Raw genomic sequence first — 16,157 nt, forward strand, 5'->3', positions numbered from 1 at the left:
AGTCCTTCCTCCCCAGCAAGTCCTGAACTCCGCTGAACAGCTGATCGATTCACAGTGGATGGGAAGTGCTGGGAGGGAAGAGAAGATGCTGATTGGTGGGGCCTTTCAGCAGAGGGGGCACTTAGGAGGAAAGGGAGGACCTGGTAAGTGGGGCTACCAGCAGGTGCTGAGCACTCACTCTGTTTTTCCCTGTAGAGCTCCAGCCACAAAGCACTCCTGGAGCTAGTGCCCATTATGGACTTCACAATGTTTTTAAAAGGTTAAGCTGGCAACCAGCTGAACAGTGAACACCAGAGAGAACCACAGTTTGGGAGGGCTCCAAATTCCTTGGAAATATATGTGGAGCCACCGTGTCAAAGCAAAAGCCTTTTGACAAAGCTCACTGATGAGACTGAAACTGTGCACATCCCTCAAGCAACTTTTTCACAATAACATGCCAAAAATGGGGACTGCATAAGAAATCAGCCCAGTACCAGCTCCCAAGAATCTAGCACATGAAGATCAAGACAGTAGTGAGAGCTAGATTGGACCAGAGAAAAAAAAAGTAGTGGTGTATTATTTACTTGCAATATATTACTCAGTTACTAGATGTTTCACTATGCTGTGCACAGACAGCATGGGGTCCCTGATCCACAAACCCAGAAAAAACTGGAATTAATGTGTGGAAATCCCTTTCTTTATGCCTGTATTTCTATTTTTTCTTTCTTAAATGCCTCCTGTTTAAGAAGGACTATAGATTCAATGTATCACAAGTGGCACTTTATTGTCTGTATATTATAGCACCTACAAGACTTAGTCACAGACAAGGACCCCATTTGTGTTAGGAGCTGTACAAACACAGAATAGACACTTCCTGCCCTAGAGAGCTTAGGTTGCATCTACACAGCACCCTAAACTCAAAATAAGATACACAGTTTGCACTACGCAAATTGCATAACGTATTTCAAAAACAAATTCAAAATAGCTTATTTTGACATTTGGCATGTCTACACAGTGCCAAATGTCAAAATAATGTGCTATTTTGAGCCATCTCTTATCCCTCGTGCAACAAGGTTTACCGGGATGGTGAAATAGAATGCCTGGTATGTCAAAACAATATTTTGAAAGAATGAACGGTTTGTGTAGATGCAGGGTAGCTATTTTGGGATACCTCCCGTATCCCGAAATAGCTCCACAGTGTAGACATAACCCTTACAATCGAAAATGTACAGCAAGAGATCATAGGTGGGAGAATACAAGGAAACCATTAGGCAATATTGTCTAAATAGATAGTGTAAGCAGGCTGCCACCATAGGGCAGCTTCCCCACCTGCAGGTCCCCAACAATTAAGTATCACTCCTTGCAGGTCTAATACTGTGGTGCTTTAGCTCTCTTTCTGTGGAACACTTGAGTCCTACCTCTTAAAACTAGACTCATCAGTTTTAACATCAGAAGGGACCATCTTGATCATTTAATCTGACTCTGCAGTCCTGATCCTCTAATACATCTTAGGCCACAGAACCTCACCCACCCACACTTGCAATGGGCTCATCACCTCTGACTGAGCTACTGAAGTTCTCAGAGAGTGATTTAGAGACCTCTTCTGGGGTATTAAACTCCAACACGAAAGGAAAACCAATGAGCTCAAAATCAGGATAGCCTTGGGATTTGTTGGCAGGGCCTTGTTCTTCTAAAGAGATCTTGTCTTGGTCCTTTTCTGATCAGTCTTCCTGAGCCAACTTGTCCCTTCCAGTGGGAGGCTTGTACAGGCAGCAAAATATCTCAGGATTTTGGCAGGAGCCAGGCTTCGTTCTCCAAGGATGAAGCAGAACTGTGCTCTCCTTCCTGTTCAGCCCTGGGCTGTACTAGGTCTCCTTTTAACTCCCCTCTCCATGCCTGATGTTTAAAGCAGATGTAGAAGAATTGGGCCAACAGGCTTTGCTTCATCCTCTGGTAGCCAGACTGAGCCTAGCTGCCTCAGTAGGCCCCCGTGTAGCCAGTGTAGAATCTATCTGTCTAATCACAGCAAGAAGGACTCAGGGTGGGGAAGGGCTAGAACACTCAGAGTGAACAATGTGATGGCAGCAAATGTCATGTCACTGCCACAGGTTTTTTTTGTGCCTGTTTACACCTAGGAGGGGATCAGCTACATAGAAAAAAGGGAAGGGAAAGAGGGCGAGGGAGACAGAGAAGGGGAGGAAAGGGCAAGAGGGGCTGGTCACTAGCATGGAGTGAAGCTGTTTTGAAGAGATCGGAGTGGGGGGAAGGTTGGAGAAAACAGCTAAAGCAGCACAGGGCCTCTATTCACCATGCTATGGAAGCCAGATGATAAAATGATCCACACAATGAAATAAACAACAATCATCATTATGTTCTGTTGAGCTGGATGTGGACATTCCGTACTGGTTAATGTAGCTATCATTTGGAGTTTTGCAGGGATCAGTTTTGGGACTGGTTCTGTTCAATATCTTCATGAACAATTTAGATGATGGCACAGAGAGTCCGCTTATAAAGTGTGCAGATGATACTAAGCTGGGAGGGGTTACAAATGCTTGGATAGGGTCATAATTCAAAATGATCTGGACAAACTGGAGAAATGGTCTGAGGAAAATAGGATGAAGTTCAATAAGGACGAATGCAAAATACTCCACTTAGGAAGGAACAATGAGTTTCACACATACAAAATGGGAAGTGACTATCTAAGGCTACTCAACTTTGGAAACCCCCGGGGCCACAGGGATACTCACAGCACATGCCGAGGGCCGCAACTTAAATGTCGTTGCATATATATGCAAATGTATATGCAAATAAATGCACATAGTTTCAAGAGTCACGGTGCCGTTGCAAGTTTGTTCTGTTTAATGCAGTGATAGTCTTTTGACAAAGAAGACACATTGGCTTGCCATTTATCTCTGCAAAAGTGAATTCCATCTCTCAAACAAGGTTGAAAACCTTGTGTTCATCCAACAAGCGTCTCTTCTTTGTTGCCATTTTTAATGCTTCTTATTAAAAAGAAAATTGTATACCGGTGTTTAGCTTGAAGCTTCAAGTGGTGTGTTTCTTGGAGTGATTTTACTCAGAAAAAGTTTCCAAGCCAGAATGCTCCAACCTGCGGTGATGGGCGGGGCGGGGCGGGGGGGGGGGGGAGCGGAGGTGAGTCAGGCCGGATATGAGAGGCAAAAAAGGACAAGTGCCTGGGAGCCCTGTCCTGAATTCCCAGCAGAGCTGATATTGTCACATGGGAGTCCATCGCTCTGTGCAGGACGGAGGCAGCGCTGCACAGCCGTGGTGACGGACCCAAATATGGCCAGTGTGAGTCAGTCAGTATCTCTCAGGCTTTGACCACAAGGCTAAGCAGCCAGCACTTCCCACAATGCCCCAGCACTCCTGGCACCTCCTCCTTGGGGGCTAGAAATGCTGACACACTGTACCCGTATGTTCCAGCCAGTCCGTCTGCGTGCATCTTTCAATGCACCTGAGAGATGCCTTGCTGTTGTGGAGCATGTTCCCAGTGGAAGCCATGTTCATAGGATCTCACCTGCAGGCCACATGTTGAGCCCTGTGTAAACCCAAACTGCTCCGTGGGCCGCAAATAAATGGGCCACAGGCCACATGTGGCCTGTGGGCCATGTGTTGAGTAGCCCTGATTCAAGGAGTCCTGCAGAAAGGGATGTCGGGGTCATAGTGGACCAAAAGCTAAATATGAATCAAGAGTGTGACACTGTTGCAAAAAAAAGCAAACATGATTCTGAGATGCATTAACAGGAATTTGAGAGCAAGACACAAGAAGTCATTCTTCTGCTCTAGTCTCCACTGATTAGGCCTCAGTTGGAGTATTGTGTCCAGTTCTGGGCACCGCATTTCAAGAAAGATGTGGAGAAATTGGTGAAGGTCCAGAGAAGAGCAACAAAAATGATTTAAGATCTAGAAAACATGACCTATGAGGGAAGACTGAAAGAACTGAGTTTGTTTAGTTGGGGAAAGAGAAGACTGAGGTGTGTCTAGACAGTACCCTTCTGCTGGAATAAGCTATGCAATTTGCGCTACACAAATTGCTTATTCCGAGTCTAGGTCAAAAGAGCTTATTTTGAAATGTGGCGCTCTGTAGACAAACGAGGTTTACAGGGACACCAGAATACTGTCCCTGCTATTTCGAGAAATAGCTGGAGCATTTAAAGATGCAGCATTGCTTTTTCAGGATACTTCCGGTATCCCAAAATAGTGCCGCAGTCTAGACGTACCTTGAGAGGACGATAGCATCGTTCAAGTACCTGAAAGAGTGTTACAAGGAAGGGGAAGAAAAATTATTCTCTTTAACCTCTGATGATAGGAAAAGAAGCAATGGGCTTAAATCGTAGCAAGAAAAGTTTAGGTTGGACATTAGGATAAACTTCCTAACTGTCAGGGTGGTTAAACACTGGAATAAATTGCCTAGGAAGGGTTGTGGAATCTCCATCATTGGAGATCGTTAGTTAAACATGTAGGTTGCTTGGTCCTGCCGTGAGGGTAGGAGACTGGACGCTCGAGATTCCTTCCAGTTCTAGTATTCTATGATTTCATCTGTCTGCAGATTTGGGAAAATTGGAGAGCACTGTCTATCATTTGGAAGGTTTCCATTCTTCCCAATTTAAGGCCTGAGTCTCACTTACACTAAGTCTTTACAATTATTCCCTACAGAAACATGGTTAAGCATGGATCAAGCCACAAAAAAAGGTAGAAGACACACCTCTGTGCCTTCCCAATTTACCAAAGCTATGTCTACACCACGCTTAGGTCAGCATAGCTTATGTCGCTCATGGGTGCAAACAAACCGCCCCCTGAATGGCATAAGTACACTGCCTTAAGCACTGGTGTGGACAGAGCTATGCTGGCAAGAGAGCTTCTCATGCCAACACAGCTACTGCCTCTCATGGAGGTGGTTTTATTATGCTGATGGGAGAGCTCTTTCCTGTGGGCATAGTGTCTTCACCAGACATGGTGCAGTACTTTATTTGAAGAGAACTCCTAAGTTCCTAGATGACTGGTAAAGCTGTAGGTATCAGAAGAGTGTGATATGTTCAGCTTCTCATTGAGATCTTCAATTAATAGTTCATTTTAAGTTTTCTGAGGTGCCCAGATACCATAGTGATAGACAACCCCCCCCAATAATTTATTCAAAAACAGATGGTGTCACCAGGATCACCAAGTACTAATCAATCCAAGCCATGTGCCAAAGCTCAAACTAGATGGCCTATTTGGAGCGACTGCTTTATTTAAGATAATCTGTCACTTTATAAGTTGTTTAAATCTCATGACTAGGTGAGAAGAGCTTGGTCTTCATTTCTGGTTCTGCCATTGACTTTCTGTGTGATCTTGGGCAAGTCATTTATCCATCTGTCTCTCAGTTTATCCATCTGTAAAATGGGGATAAAAAGACTTTGTAAGGAAATTGTGGGGCTGAATTCACTGATATTTTTAAAAATCTTTGAGGAATAGAAAGTGTTATCACTGTGCTATTGCCTGTGAGTAGGCATCCTTTCAACACAAAGACAATATACAGAGGGGCTGCGTCTAGACTGGCATGATTTTCCGGAAATGCTTTTAACGGAAAAGTTTTCAGTTAAAAGCATTTTTGGAACAGAGCGTCTAGATTGGCACGGACGTTTTTCCGCAAAAGCACTTTTTGTGGAAAAGCGTTCGTGCCAATCTAGACGCGCTTTTCTGCAAAAAAGCCCCGATCGCCATTTTTGCGATCGGGGCTTTTTTGCGGAAAACAAATCTGAGCTGTCTACACTGGCTCTTTTGTGCAAAAGCTTTGCACAAAAGGGACTTTTGCCTGAACAGGAGCAGAATAGTATTTCTGCAAGAAGCACTGATTTCTTACAGTAGGAAGTCAGTGCTTTTGTGGAAATTCAAGCGGCCAGTGTAGACAGCTAGCAAGTTTTTCCGGAAAAACGGTTGATTTTCTGGAAAAACTGGCCAGTCTAGACACAGCCAGTGTGAGTATTTTCACTTTCATTCCTATTGAAGAAAAACTAGTCCTTTCAGAGGAATAAAGTGTGTGGTGACATTGGGCCCTTTAAAAAATGCTGTTGTTTGGGCTATCCACGTGTGAAATAAAAAACCTGAAAATATCTTTAAATGGTGAAACCCAACATTTTTTTTAATGCTACGATCACTCAAAAACAGGTGACTGGGTTTCACAAAACTTTCCAGAACTAAATTGCCTTTGAGCTGAGAATATATATAAATTTTTTTAGCCCAAATGGTTATTTTGGGGAAAAGTTTATAAGTGCATGAATATAAGAGCTTAAGATACAAATGCTTTCACAACCATAATTATAACATCACACAACTGCTTTATGTAACATGACAGGGAATTATGACTTGCCCAGTGTACAAGGCTGCAAAGCGTTATGACCGCAGCCATTAACGCACAAATCTCTTGCAGTGTCCATGAGTGTATCCTTCTCCCAGGCAAAAAGAAACTAGTGTCAGATTTTTGTAGCTGTAGTTCAAATGCTCCTTAGTATATAGTTCCATCCTAGGAGGTATCTAAATTGATAGTGCTGATGAGTGCTGTGAGGAACAGATGAATCAGGAACATCCTTTCAGAGATGTTTTTATATATATTTGGAGGGAGAGAAGAGACAGCTTAGTGGTTTGAGCATTGGTTTGTTAAATCCATGGTTGTGAGTTCAATTCTTGAGGGAGCCATTTAGGGATCTGGGACGAATCTGTGAGGGATGGTACTTGGCCCTGCTATGAGGGTAGGCAACTGGACTCAATGACCTCTTGAGGTCCCTTCCAGCTCTATGAGATAGGTATATGTCTTCATTTATTATTATTTGAGTCACTAGCCAATTAGCCCATCATAAGACGGGATTTTCAGGTCTCCCCTCCACGTCAGTCTCTCGTTCCATCTCTCTCTCTCTTCTCTCATCCTCCTCCTCCTCCTCAGCTCTCCTCTGTCTCTCTCTGTCACTTCTCCTCCCCCTCCTTCCTCTCACTCAGGGGACCGTGGAGCCCAAATTGCTGTTTGGGCTCCTTACTCCCCGTGTTGCATGGGAGGGTGCGGAGCCCAAACGGCCGCTTGCGCCGTTTGCTCCCCCGCGGCAGCCCGGCTGATTGGCGCAGAAGTCAGCCGAGCGCCACAGTGGGAGGCGAAGGGGGGCGGGGCGGTGATGTTCACGGCCAGGGGGCAGGGCCTGGAGCCGCTGTCATACCGCACGTCACCGCCCCACCCCCTTTTGCCTCCCACCGTGGCACTCGGCTGACTTCTGCGCCGCTCAGCCAGGCCGCCGCGGGGGATCAAGCGACGCAAGCGGCTGTTTGGGCCCTGCACTCCCCATGCAGCACAGGCCGCCCAGAGAGAACAGCCAGCATTTCAGGCAACAGCGCCCCCCATAGGGAACAGCCAGCATTTCAGGCAACAGCACCCCCCAGAGGCAACACCAGCATTTCAGCGTTACAGACTCAGACACTGGGCTACTGTATATATGATGAGCCATATTTTCAGAATTGGACCCACTGGATACTTCAATAAAAACACCCTTTGTAGCAGCATAAATCTGGCACTAGGGGACAAGTCTCCATCTAAGTGATGGTGTACGCACAGGCAGATTCTTGCAAGCACTTTGTGTAAACTGTTAGCCCTTTGGTAGTGCTTTCTAGCTAAGGATCTCAACATGCTTTACAAATATGACCTCTGAGGCTCATCACTTCCCTGTGAGGGGGGTATATGGTGTTGTCACCATTTGACAGACAGGAAAACAAGCCCATAACCATTGAAGCCAACATTTTCAGAAGCACAAGAGCTCACACAGAAATTGAGCCTGATTCTCAGTGGCACTCAGGTAACTTTACAGCATTCTAACACTGCTGGATGGATGTAAATGTCACCTACTATTAAAAGGGGTCTTGGTGTAACTGAGAATCCAATTCTAGGAGAAGGATTGTGCACTCTTGGGAACGGTTCAAGCATGAGAGTTTGGCTCAGAGAAGGACATAGCGATAGCTACATTCCTGTTTAAATAGTTGGAATAGCAGGCTAGGTGATTATTATTATATATTATTTGTATTGGCATAGCACATAGAGCCCTACTTGGGAAGATGAATGGGATAGTATCTCAATTCTTAGGAGCTGGGAGAACATGGAAACTGATGAGACATTCAGACTGATATAGACTGTCCTGTTCAGTTCTTGTTGGGAAAGGACATGAAAACCAATATGAACTGTGATTCATAATCTGCTTTGATTTGTAAGTTATAAAGGACACATTTACTTGAAAAGACCCACTGGGACAGGTTTGATTTATTGTGTTCTGAGCTCACAATTTATCATGTTAATTGGCCGACCAGGAAATCACCACAGCCATGCTCGGGCTTATGCTGAAACACCGAATGAAACCCATTTTTCTATGCAGACCAACTAGCAGTGAGTAATGAGGAGTCAGTAGGGCTGTGCCATAGGTCTCTGTACATGAATAGGGAGGCTGGGACTGTGTGACTGGCTAGCACAGTGGTTCCCAAACTTTTCGGCATCACATCCCCTTTTTGATTTTTGAGAAACCCTCATGCCTGGCTCCCCCCGCCCAAAAAATAGCAGCGAAACTTGTTGAGAAGGGGAAAAAAAAGGAACTGACCAGGGACAAAAAACAGTCATGGACATTTCACATGGTATTTTTTTACTGGATGGACTGGGCATATTCTGGGGGGGGGGAAGGAGCTGGGTTGCCCCACACCGCCCCTGGAATTTCTTCACCTTCCCCAGGGGGTGCGCACCCCAGTTTGGGAACCTATGTGCTAGCAGATGCATAGAAGAGCTTTTAAGGGATACATTGAGGATGGAGGAGCCTGAAGAGAGTTGCTTTTCCAACTGGAAAAGCCCAGAGAAGGCTACACTCCATGCTGGCATGAGGATAAGAGCCTCTGACGGTCCCTTAGTTCAGAGGCATGTAACTGTCTCTGTAATGTTAAGCAGAAATCAAGGGCTCAGTCTGTTTGCATTTGGCCTGTCAGCCTTGCAATGTTCCCGTGGGGGGAGTTCACAGCCCATGTGTTCTCTGCCTCTTCTGAGGGAAGGGAGCTCCCAGGTGGCTCTGGACTGCCTCCCGCTTACCATGTGCTGAGGTGGAGTCTATAAAACTAAACAATAAAATACTAGAGGCCACTGACCTACACAAGCTGCCAAACAAACCAGGATGGGCTGGAGGGAAGGGCAAGGGAAGGAGGGGGATGTTTTTGTCCCCATGCGTATTTACTCCACCTGTTAGCTGACCTTGTTTTTCTAAGCTGCCCCTTGGTTGTGGCCTTGGCGCAGCTGTGCTGACTTGCTGCCTTATTCTGCCTGAAACTGGTGCCACTCAATGCAAAGGCCCTCTGCATCCCTCATTCTTCTCTCTGGGAACCACATGCGTTTGTCTTGTCTCTTTAGCCAGAGAACATCTCACCGCTCTTTCCATGCACCTACTGTTCTTGTGACCCCCCCCCCCCATCTTTTAATCCCCCTCCACTACCTCTTCTTCCATTGTTGTGAGTTTTAACAGCAGATAAAGAAAAACACTTATACTTAAAATGTGTTCATTAACCAAACTCTGTGTCTTCACCTTATGTGCTTCCAAACATCTCAGAGTCCCTCTGACCACAGGAAGTACTGCTAACAAAGAATCATGTGCTTCCATCTCATTAATCCCATTGGCTGCTTTTAGTAGCAATACCCTTTGCCACTATGTCCCTCAAACACTGCTTTTGCTCACCCTTGGGAATGTTGCAGTGTTGGATATGAGCCCTTGATGGAATCCCCCTGGCACAAGGCATTGTGATGACTTTGTTCTCTTTTGGGGCAGGTGGATCACTCCAGATTATTATACAATAAACTCTCAGAACTGTTGCGCAGTTCTAGTTCCAGATTCGAACTAACTCTTTATGGTTTTGAAATGTTTAGAAAAGGTTTTGTATAATTCAGGATTCTGGCTGGAGAAGGAGGATTTAAGGGACAATGAAAATGTTTGTTCTTAAAGTATTGCTATCTGTTAACGGAAGCAGATGTTGATGGTAGTTTTTGAGTTCAGGCTGAGTGTTCAGAGCTGTACAAACACAGTAGGAGCAGGATTGGGCTCACAGATCTGATAACGTAGAGCAGGACCAAACTACACTTCTGTTCTAGCTTGTCATTTTGTGCCCCATATCGATAAGAGTTGACAAGGAATCTAGCACCCATCATTGTGCAAAGGGTTCACAAAACCCCTTTGGTGCGTATATTATGTGTGTTTGTTTATACAGTACCTTGCATGATGGGGCCCTGACCTTACTGAAATCTCTATGCAGTACTGCAATATAAATATTTAATAACCATAAAAAAGGATGTTCTAAGAAGGCATTCAGGATCTCCTGAGAGAGGCTGTTGTTGCATGAATTTCAGATTTAAGGGATTAAATTCATTCTTGAGATAACTCCATAGACCTTGGTAGAGTTACCCTAAGGATGGTTTGGCACCTGAAAGCACTCTGAAAAGTAAGTTAATGTTTAGAAACCTGAATAAATAGGATGTTTGGATTAATCTGCTCCAGAGTGTGTGTGTGTGTGTGTGTGTGTGTGTGTGTGTGTGTGTGTGTGTGTGTGTGTGTGTGTGTGTGTGTGTGTGTGTGTGTGTGTGTGTGTGTGTGTGTGTGTGTGTGTGTGTGTTCGTACATATCACACTCCACAGTGCTCCCAGCTTCTACATCTGTTACCAATGATCTAGTTTCTTCAAGATTCCTTCTCCCCAAAATACTGTGCTTGAAAGATTTCCATTGTGCCCCTCAAGTTGCTGTCCACACCGAGGCGGAGGAATGGAGGGGGAGCAGGAGGAATTTATAGGAATGAGGAGAAATACCACAACATGGTTCAAGAACAAAGATCAAATTAGTAGTGCTGTAAAAAAAAATCTTTCTCCACAGTGATGTGCTAGCACCACATCTCCAAGCCTTCTAGCATTGGTGTGACAGAGAAAAGACTGGATACCACTGTGCAGAATCACATGTCCTTGTGACTTGGGAAACTGACATAAGACCTTTCATTTTCCCCAATTTGATACCAGATTTCACATCTCTGGTTATGTTGACTACATTAAAAGAGCTTTGTTTCCACAGTGAATTTTCTTTCTAACCCTCCACATTCCTTCCATCCCACCCTAGACTTTTTGTTGCTCAGGCTGTTCTTATTTGTAATTTTCAGTTTGAGTTAGTGATACTTAGTTTCTCTATCTGAAAAATAGGAATATTCCTCCATTACCTTCCTAGGGTATTATGAAGCTTACTTACTGTTTGTTAAGCACTTGGAATCTTCCAGAAATGTTGCCCAGTATCCAAATAACATTACTGAAGCCCTCTGGAACTGGAACATTGCTTGGACTATAAAATCACATTGTCACATTTCTTGGAAACTGCTGAATGAGGGTAAAGGTCCCTGCAGCACTAGAAAGCACAAATTGGCTATTTCTACAGAAGCTGACAACTATGTACAGTGCAAAGATCTTGTAACCACGATGCTGCCTGAAAGTAAAACTTAAAGCCACAAAAACAAGAATAAACAGAAGTCTCATCCAGTTGTGAACAAACCCACTACATTCATCATCTGGCAGTGTGAAAGTAGGATGTGGGAGAGAGAATTTATGGTTTGTGTGGGACTTTCCATTCATTTTGTGAATGTTTTAGAAAAATCCCTACTGTCAGGTTGACACTACTCATTAAAGTCATACAGTCCTATTAAGATGTCTGTCTAAAATCTATTTAATCTAGGTCTGGTCAAACTATCATCCAGCCCACAGAAGCATATGCCCAAATAAAATGGTTAGTCTTTAAGGTGCTACAGGACTCCATATAGTTTTTGATGAAACAGACTAACATGGCTACCCACCTGAGACTAGAGAAAAGACTGGATAGTGCACTATGCATTCTTTGTTATGTATAGTGTGTGATCTATCACCTAGATTGCAAGGTATCATTTCTGTCCCATGCGTTGGATGACTAACTTTTTAAGAAGAACAGCAATCTAAAAAACTGACAAAAGTGAATAGAGGACACTCATCTTCAAATATGTTTAACACAAGAATATGAACAACATTCATTTTGTGAGACTCCCTTTGACCCAAACGGATTCGCAGAGATGTACATGAATAGCAAATAATAAGGTAGCAACCATGATTGCTTTGAATGGCCAATCAGAATTGGAGCATATGTTCACTGATATTTTCTTGTGGTATTCAACTAAGTCAATCTAATTAATTTAACCAATCTCTTAATTTCTAAGTCACCCATCATCATGGTATCAGATACCAATGCGGAGTGAGGATGAGATGTCTGTGGTGGATTTGGTTTTATTTATGTTGCTATCCCAAATGCTGTTGCAGCTCACGGTTATCTCAGAGTAGAATTCGCCATAACAGATTAGCACACTGGTCCAGCTCGTCTGACTTCCTGTTGACAGCCAGTACCAGATGCTTTAAAGAGAAGAATTAAGCTGCCATTGCTGGCAATATCTGAAAGCCATTAAATAAGAGATGTTTGGGGTGAAAAACAGACACACACCTTTTGGCGTGGGTTGTAGTTTTATCTGTTTACTCAGGTTTTTGCTGGATAGGGAAGGGTTTAATCCTAACTTGATATACAACAGTTTTCATTTTGACTGTCTCATTTTAGGATCTGTGCAGATAGAATTTTGCAAGTATGCCTACAAGTGGGAGTTGAAAAAAAAAGCTCTGTAGAAGTGCTCTGGAGTTGGAGAGGCTTGGGGAGGGAGAGAGTGGGGAACATGCTACCTATTTTGTTTTCGGAAAGCAGATATGACTCCTATCCTGGGATAGTTCTCAGGTATCCTTTTTAATATGTCTGATCAGTTATACTGTGTTGCTTGGAGGCAGAAGGGCTATTTCTTCCTGATGCCCATACACCATTAACTGATATAAGGGATTACAAAGTGCCTCTCGTAGCTTGCATAACTCCAGATGTTGTTATTGGTCATAAAATTATTCTGTCCTCTGTTTACTGCCAGCTACAGTATTTGACTCCTGCTCCAGGACACAGTCAGTTCCGCAGGCTGACTACATGCGGAGGGAAGTATTTATTTTTATTTGTTCTATTAACTTCATCTGGTGAGCTTTTGTTCTCCTGTTGTGGGACAAGTTAAAGAAGAGGAGATGGATCAGTTCTCACTAGAGCCTGCATAATAAATATCTCCTCCACTGCAGGCTAAAGGATTTTGAATTTTTTTTCTCAAATGGAAAATCTCTAAATGTGATGCAATCTACAAATCCTGAAGTTGGCAGTGAGCAGCCATTTGGGCACAAAACGCCTGTAGAATAAAGCCAAATGAAATGTACGTTAGAATTCTTGGCTAATACTATAATAGCCTACAGTAGTTCTTTGAGACACAAACTCATGCAGCAGCTGTGCGGTGCCCCAGAGCGTGCAGTGCGTATACCTGCAGGGGCCTCCCGGGCTGTAGCTGTTGAACTTTAGAGAGGGCACCTGCATTTCATTAGCCAGAAAAAAGAACCAAGGAGTACTGCCAAAAGTTCCTTTAATTAAAGAGCACATTCACTGTCCTTGCCTCCTTTTCCCCCTCTTTCATCTCCTGCTTCCTTTGCTCTGCCTTTAAGGCTGTTTCACATTCTGGTCCTCCAAGGATCCCTCTACTTCCCTCACCTACATCATCCATAGTGTTATCTTCCGTTTGCCAGTATCATCCAGGAGGCTTCTTGGTGACAAGAATGCAGGAACCTATGAGTATTTGCCTAAGTTTTGTAAATTCTGGTTTAGCAAAATGCCCATGAGGTGCCATTAGGAGACTCTCAGGAAAACATTCTGTCATGTGGGATTTTGCAGAGAAGCGAATGATACCCTGCACTTGCCTGGCTCAGAAACAAACACGTAAATTTTAGTTTTGAAATTCAAAGCATCTTTCTCTTCTCAGTTCCTATACTATCCTCCTTGACTGAAGCTACCCTTAATGGCCCTTCATTCACACTAGAGGTTCAAATCTGAATGCAAAGCCTTTTCTTTTGTCCTGTTACAGAGGCTGGGTTCATGTACAAATCTGGATTTTTCCCAAGTGTAGAAACTTCTAGGCAGGGGATTTGGCTGTGTTTTGTTTATATTTCTTGACCTGTTCCCCTTTACAGTTGTTCCCAGTTTGTATAACTCTCCACCTTCACCCTTTCTACCTTGTTTTGGGAAATACCAGCCCCTCTCTCTTTCCTGTTCCCATTCCAGCCCTTTAAGGGCTTGCCCTGCATCTCATTCCTCTGCTGAAATGACCCGGTGAATCAACCTGTATCAGGCCCCTGCCTAAATCAGTCAGTTACTCTCTTTGTTCCGCCATTCCCTGTTATCAAATTTTGGGGATGAGTCTTCATTTCTGTTCTGATGATTTCTATAACAGACCCAATTCTCTGCATGATAGTCTCTAGAACAGTGTTTCTTAAACTTTGTTCCTGGGCACACCGGTATGCCGCGAGGCAGTTGGAGGTGTGCCGCGGAGAACAACAGAGTTCAAAATGGCTGCCCTTAAAGGGGCAGGCATTCTGTATCCTTGGTGTTCCTCATAAAAAAAAATTATTGTTTGGTGTTCCTCGGTCTTAAAAAGTTCAAGAAGCACTGGTCTAGAGATTTTGACCTAGATCTGAACTTCCCTAAAGTTTTGCTGTGTTCAGATCTAAGAATTTGGCTTAGGCCACTATAAAGATAGAGACCAACTACAAAGTTTGGATACTGGGCCAAATTTCTCCAAATCTGGGAGTTGTGTGCAGGCTACATTTGGAGTAGTTCTAGAGAAGGGGTCAGCTGCTAGGTGCAGATCTGAATTGAAACTTTCCCAAATTTGGCAAATGTTTCTAAAATCAAAACCCCTGATCAAGCTCTAAAAATTTCTTTCCAGTTGCCCTTTCCTAAAAGACATACAGAGTCCAAAGAAACATCCTCCTTAAAAAACATCTTCCAAAAGAGCTTTATCTGTAAGTTTTGTTTCTCTATCAACCCCACTTAGGAAAGCCTGGCTCATGCTTTCTTGCCGAGCATTTGCTGTATGTATTTCTTTTCCTTCTCTCTTGGCTGTGAGCACGTTCTGCCAAACACAGAAGGGCTTTGTGAGGCAGGGAACAGCTCTAACTCCTACTGCTAGTAACATTTGCACTGCCTCCCTCTCAGAGTTGGACATTAACCACCTCTGGTGTTTCACTCTCTCCACAAAAATAGTTGTTTCTAGTAAGCTCTCGCAACCCCCCCTTTTCATCCTGTCTTTTTCACAATAGGGAGCTAATAAGCCTTTTCATTTAGCAGAGTGTGGAGAGGATCCTGTAATCAGTCACTTTCCAAAGGGAGCTGAAAATTTCAGCAGAGTTTTCAAAAGAGAAGGGTAAGTAACAGGAACTGATATTACCTCCCCCTGCCCTCCCACTTCCCCCTTGGTAATTCCCAAGATGGACTCACTTGAAAGTTGATGATTTCCCCGTCTGATGCCATCCTTTTGCCCTTAGGTCTCTTCCTCAGCTCTCTGCAGACTGCACAGTAGCTTGGGACTCTGCAGTCTCAGGGACTCTCCAATGTTTCCTCTGGGTAGGAGAGCACAGCTGCTGAAACAGACCTGCTATTCATCTCCCTGATGTGAGACGCCCGTCTTGGCACAAGTGCACAGGGGAGAAGGGGGTGGCATACAAATTCTTTGTCTTCAAGATGCTGAATGGTCCATGGAATAAACAGCCCTCTTAGATTTGCTATGACAGTTTTGTTCACTACGTATCTCCACTAACTCCCTGAGTCCAGCTGGGCCCTGTGAGATCACTCAAGCTGGAATTCTGTGATGCAGCCATTGTACCATAGGGGTCATGGCACAGACTGTACAAAGTATTTAACAACAATCCTGAACCCTTTCTGTAGCCACAGAGCCCCTGTGTTCATATCAGGGCTATCATATGAAGATGGTTTGCAAATTAGTGGCTGAGATGGTTATGGCCAGAAAGTCATGTTCCTTTGCAGCTGCACAACATTACAGAAAAGCCCTGGAGAAACTGAAATGGAATTTCCATTCTAAACCCATTCTTAGGTACGTCTCCCTTTCTTGACCAAGAAAAAGGCATTTGGATCTGGGATTTTTATTCCTGATCTCTCAAATGAGGTTCTCTTTCGATTTGTAGGTGAGAAGTAACCAAAAATTGTTTTAGA

The 16,157-nt window shown here is 44.0% G+C and overlaps 1 protein-coding gene across 1 annotated transcript in view; it reads right to left on the reverse strand.

Annotated features, from left to right (window-relative positions):
* NINJ2 (ninjurin 2) overlaps positions 1-15,558 on the reverse strand; it is a 73,290-nt gene extending 57,732 nt beyond the window's left edge. The window contains exon 1 of the mRNA XM_006135440.4: positions 15,426-15,558. Within this exon, the coding sequence (XP_006135502.1) occupies positions 15,426-15,458 (33 nt within the window). The 5' untranslated portion in view covers positions 15,459-15,558. The remainder of the gene's footprint in view (positions 1-15,425) is intronic.
* Positions 15,559-16,157: the final 599 nt, after the last annotated feature.

Source organism: Pelodiscus sinensis, chromosome 1 (genome assembly GCF_049634645.1).
Source record: "Pelodiscus sinensis isolate JC-2024 chromosome 1, ASM4963464v1, whole genome shotgun sequence".
Lineage (NCBI taxonomy): Eukaryota > Metazoa > Chordata > Testudines > Trionychidae > Pelodiscus > Pelodiscus sinensis.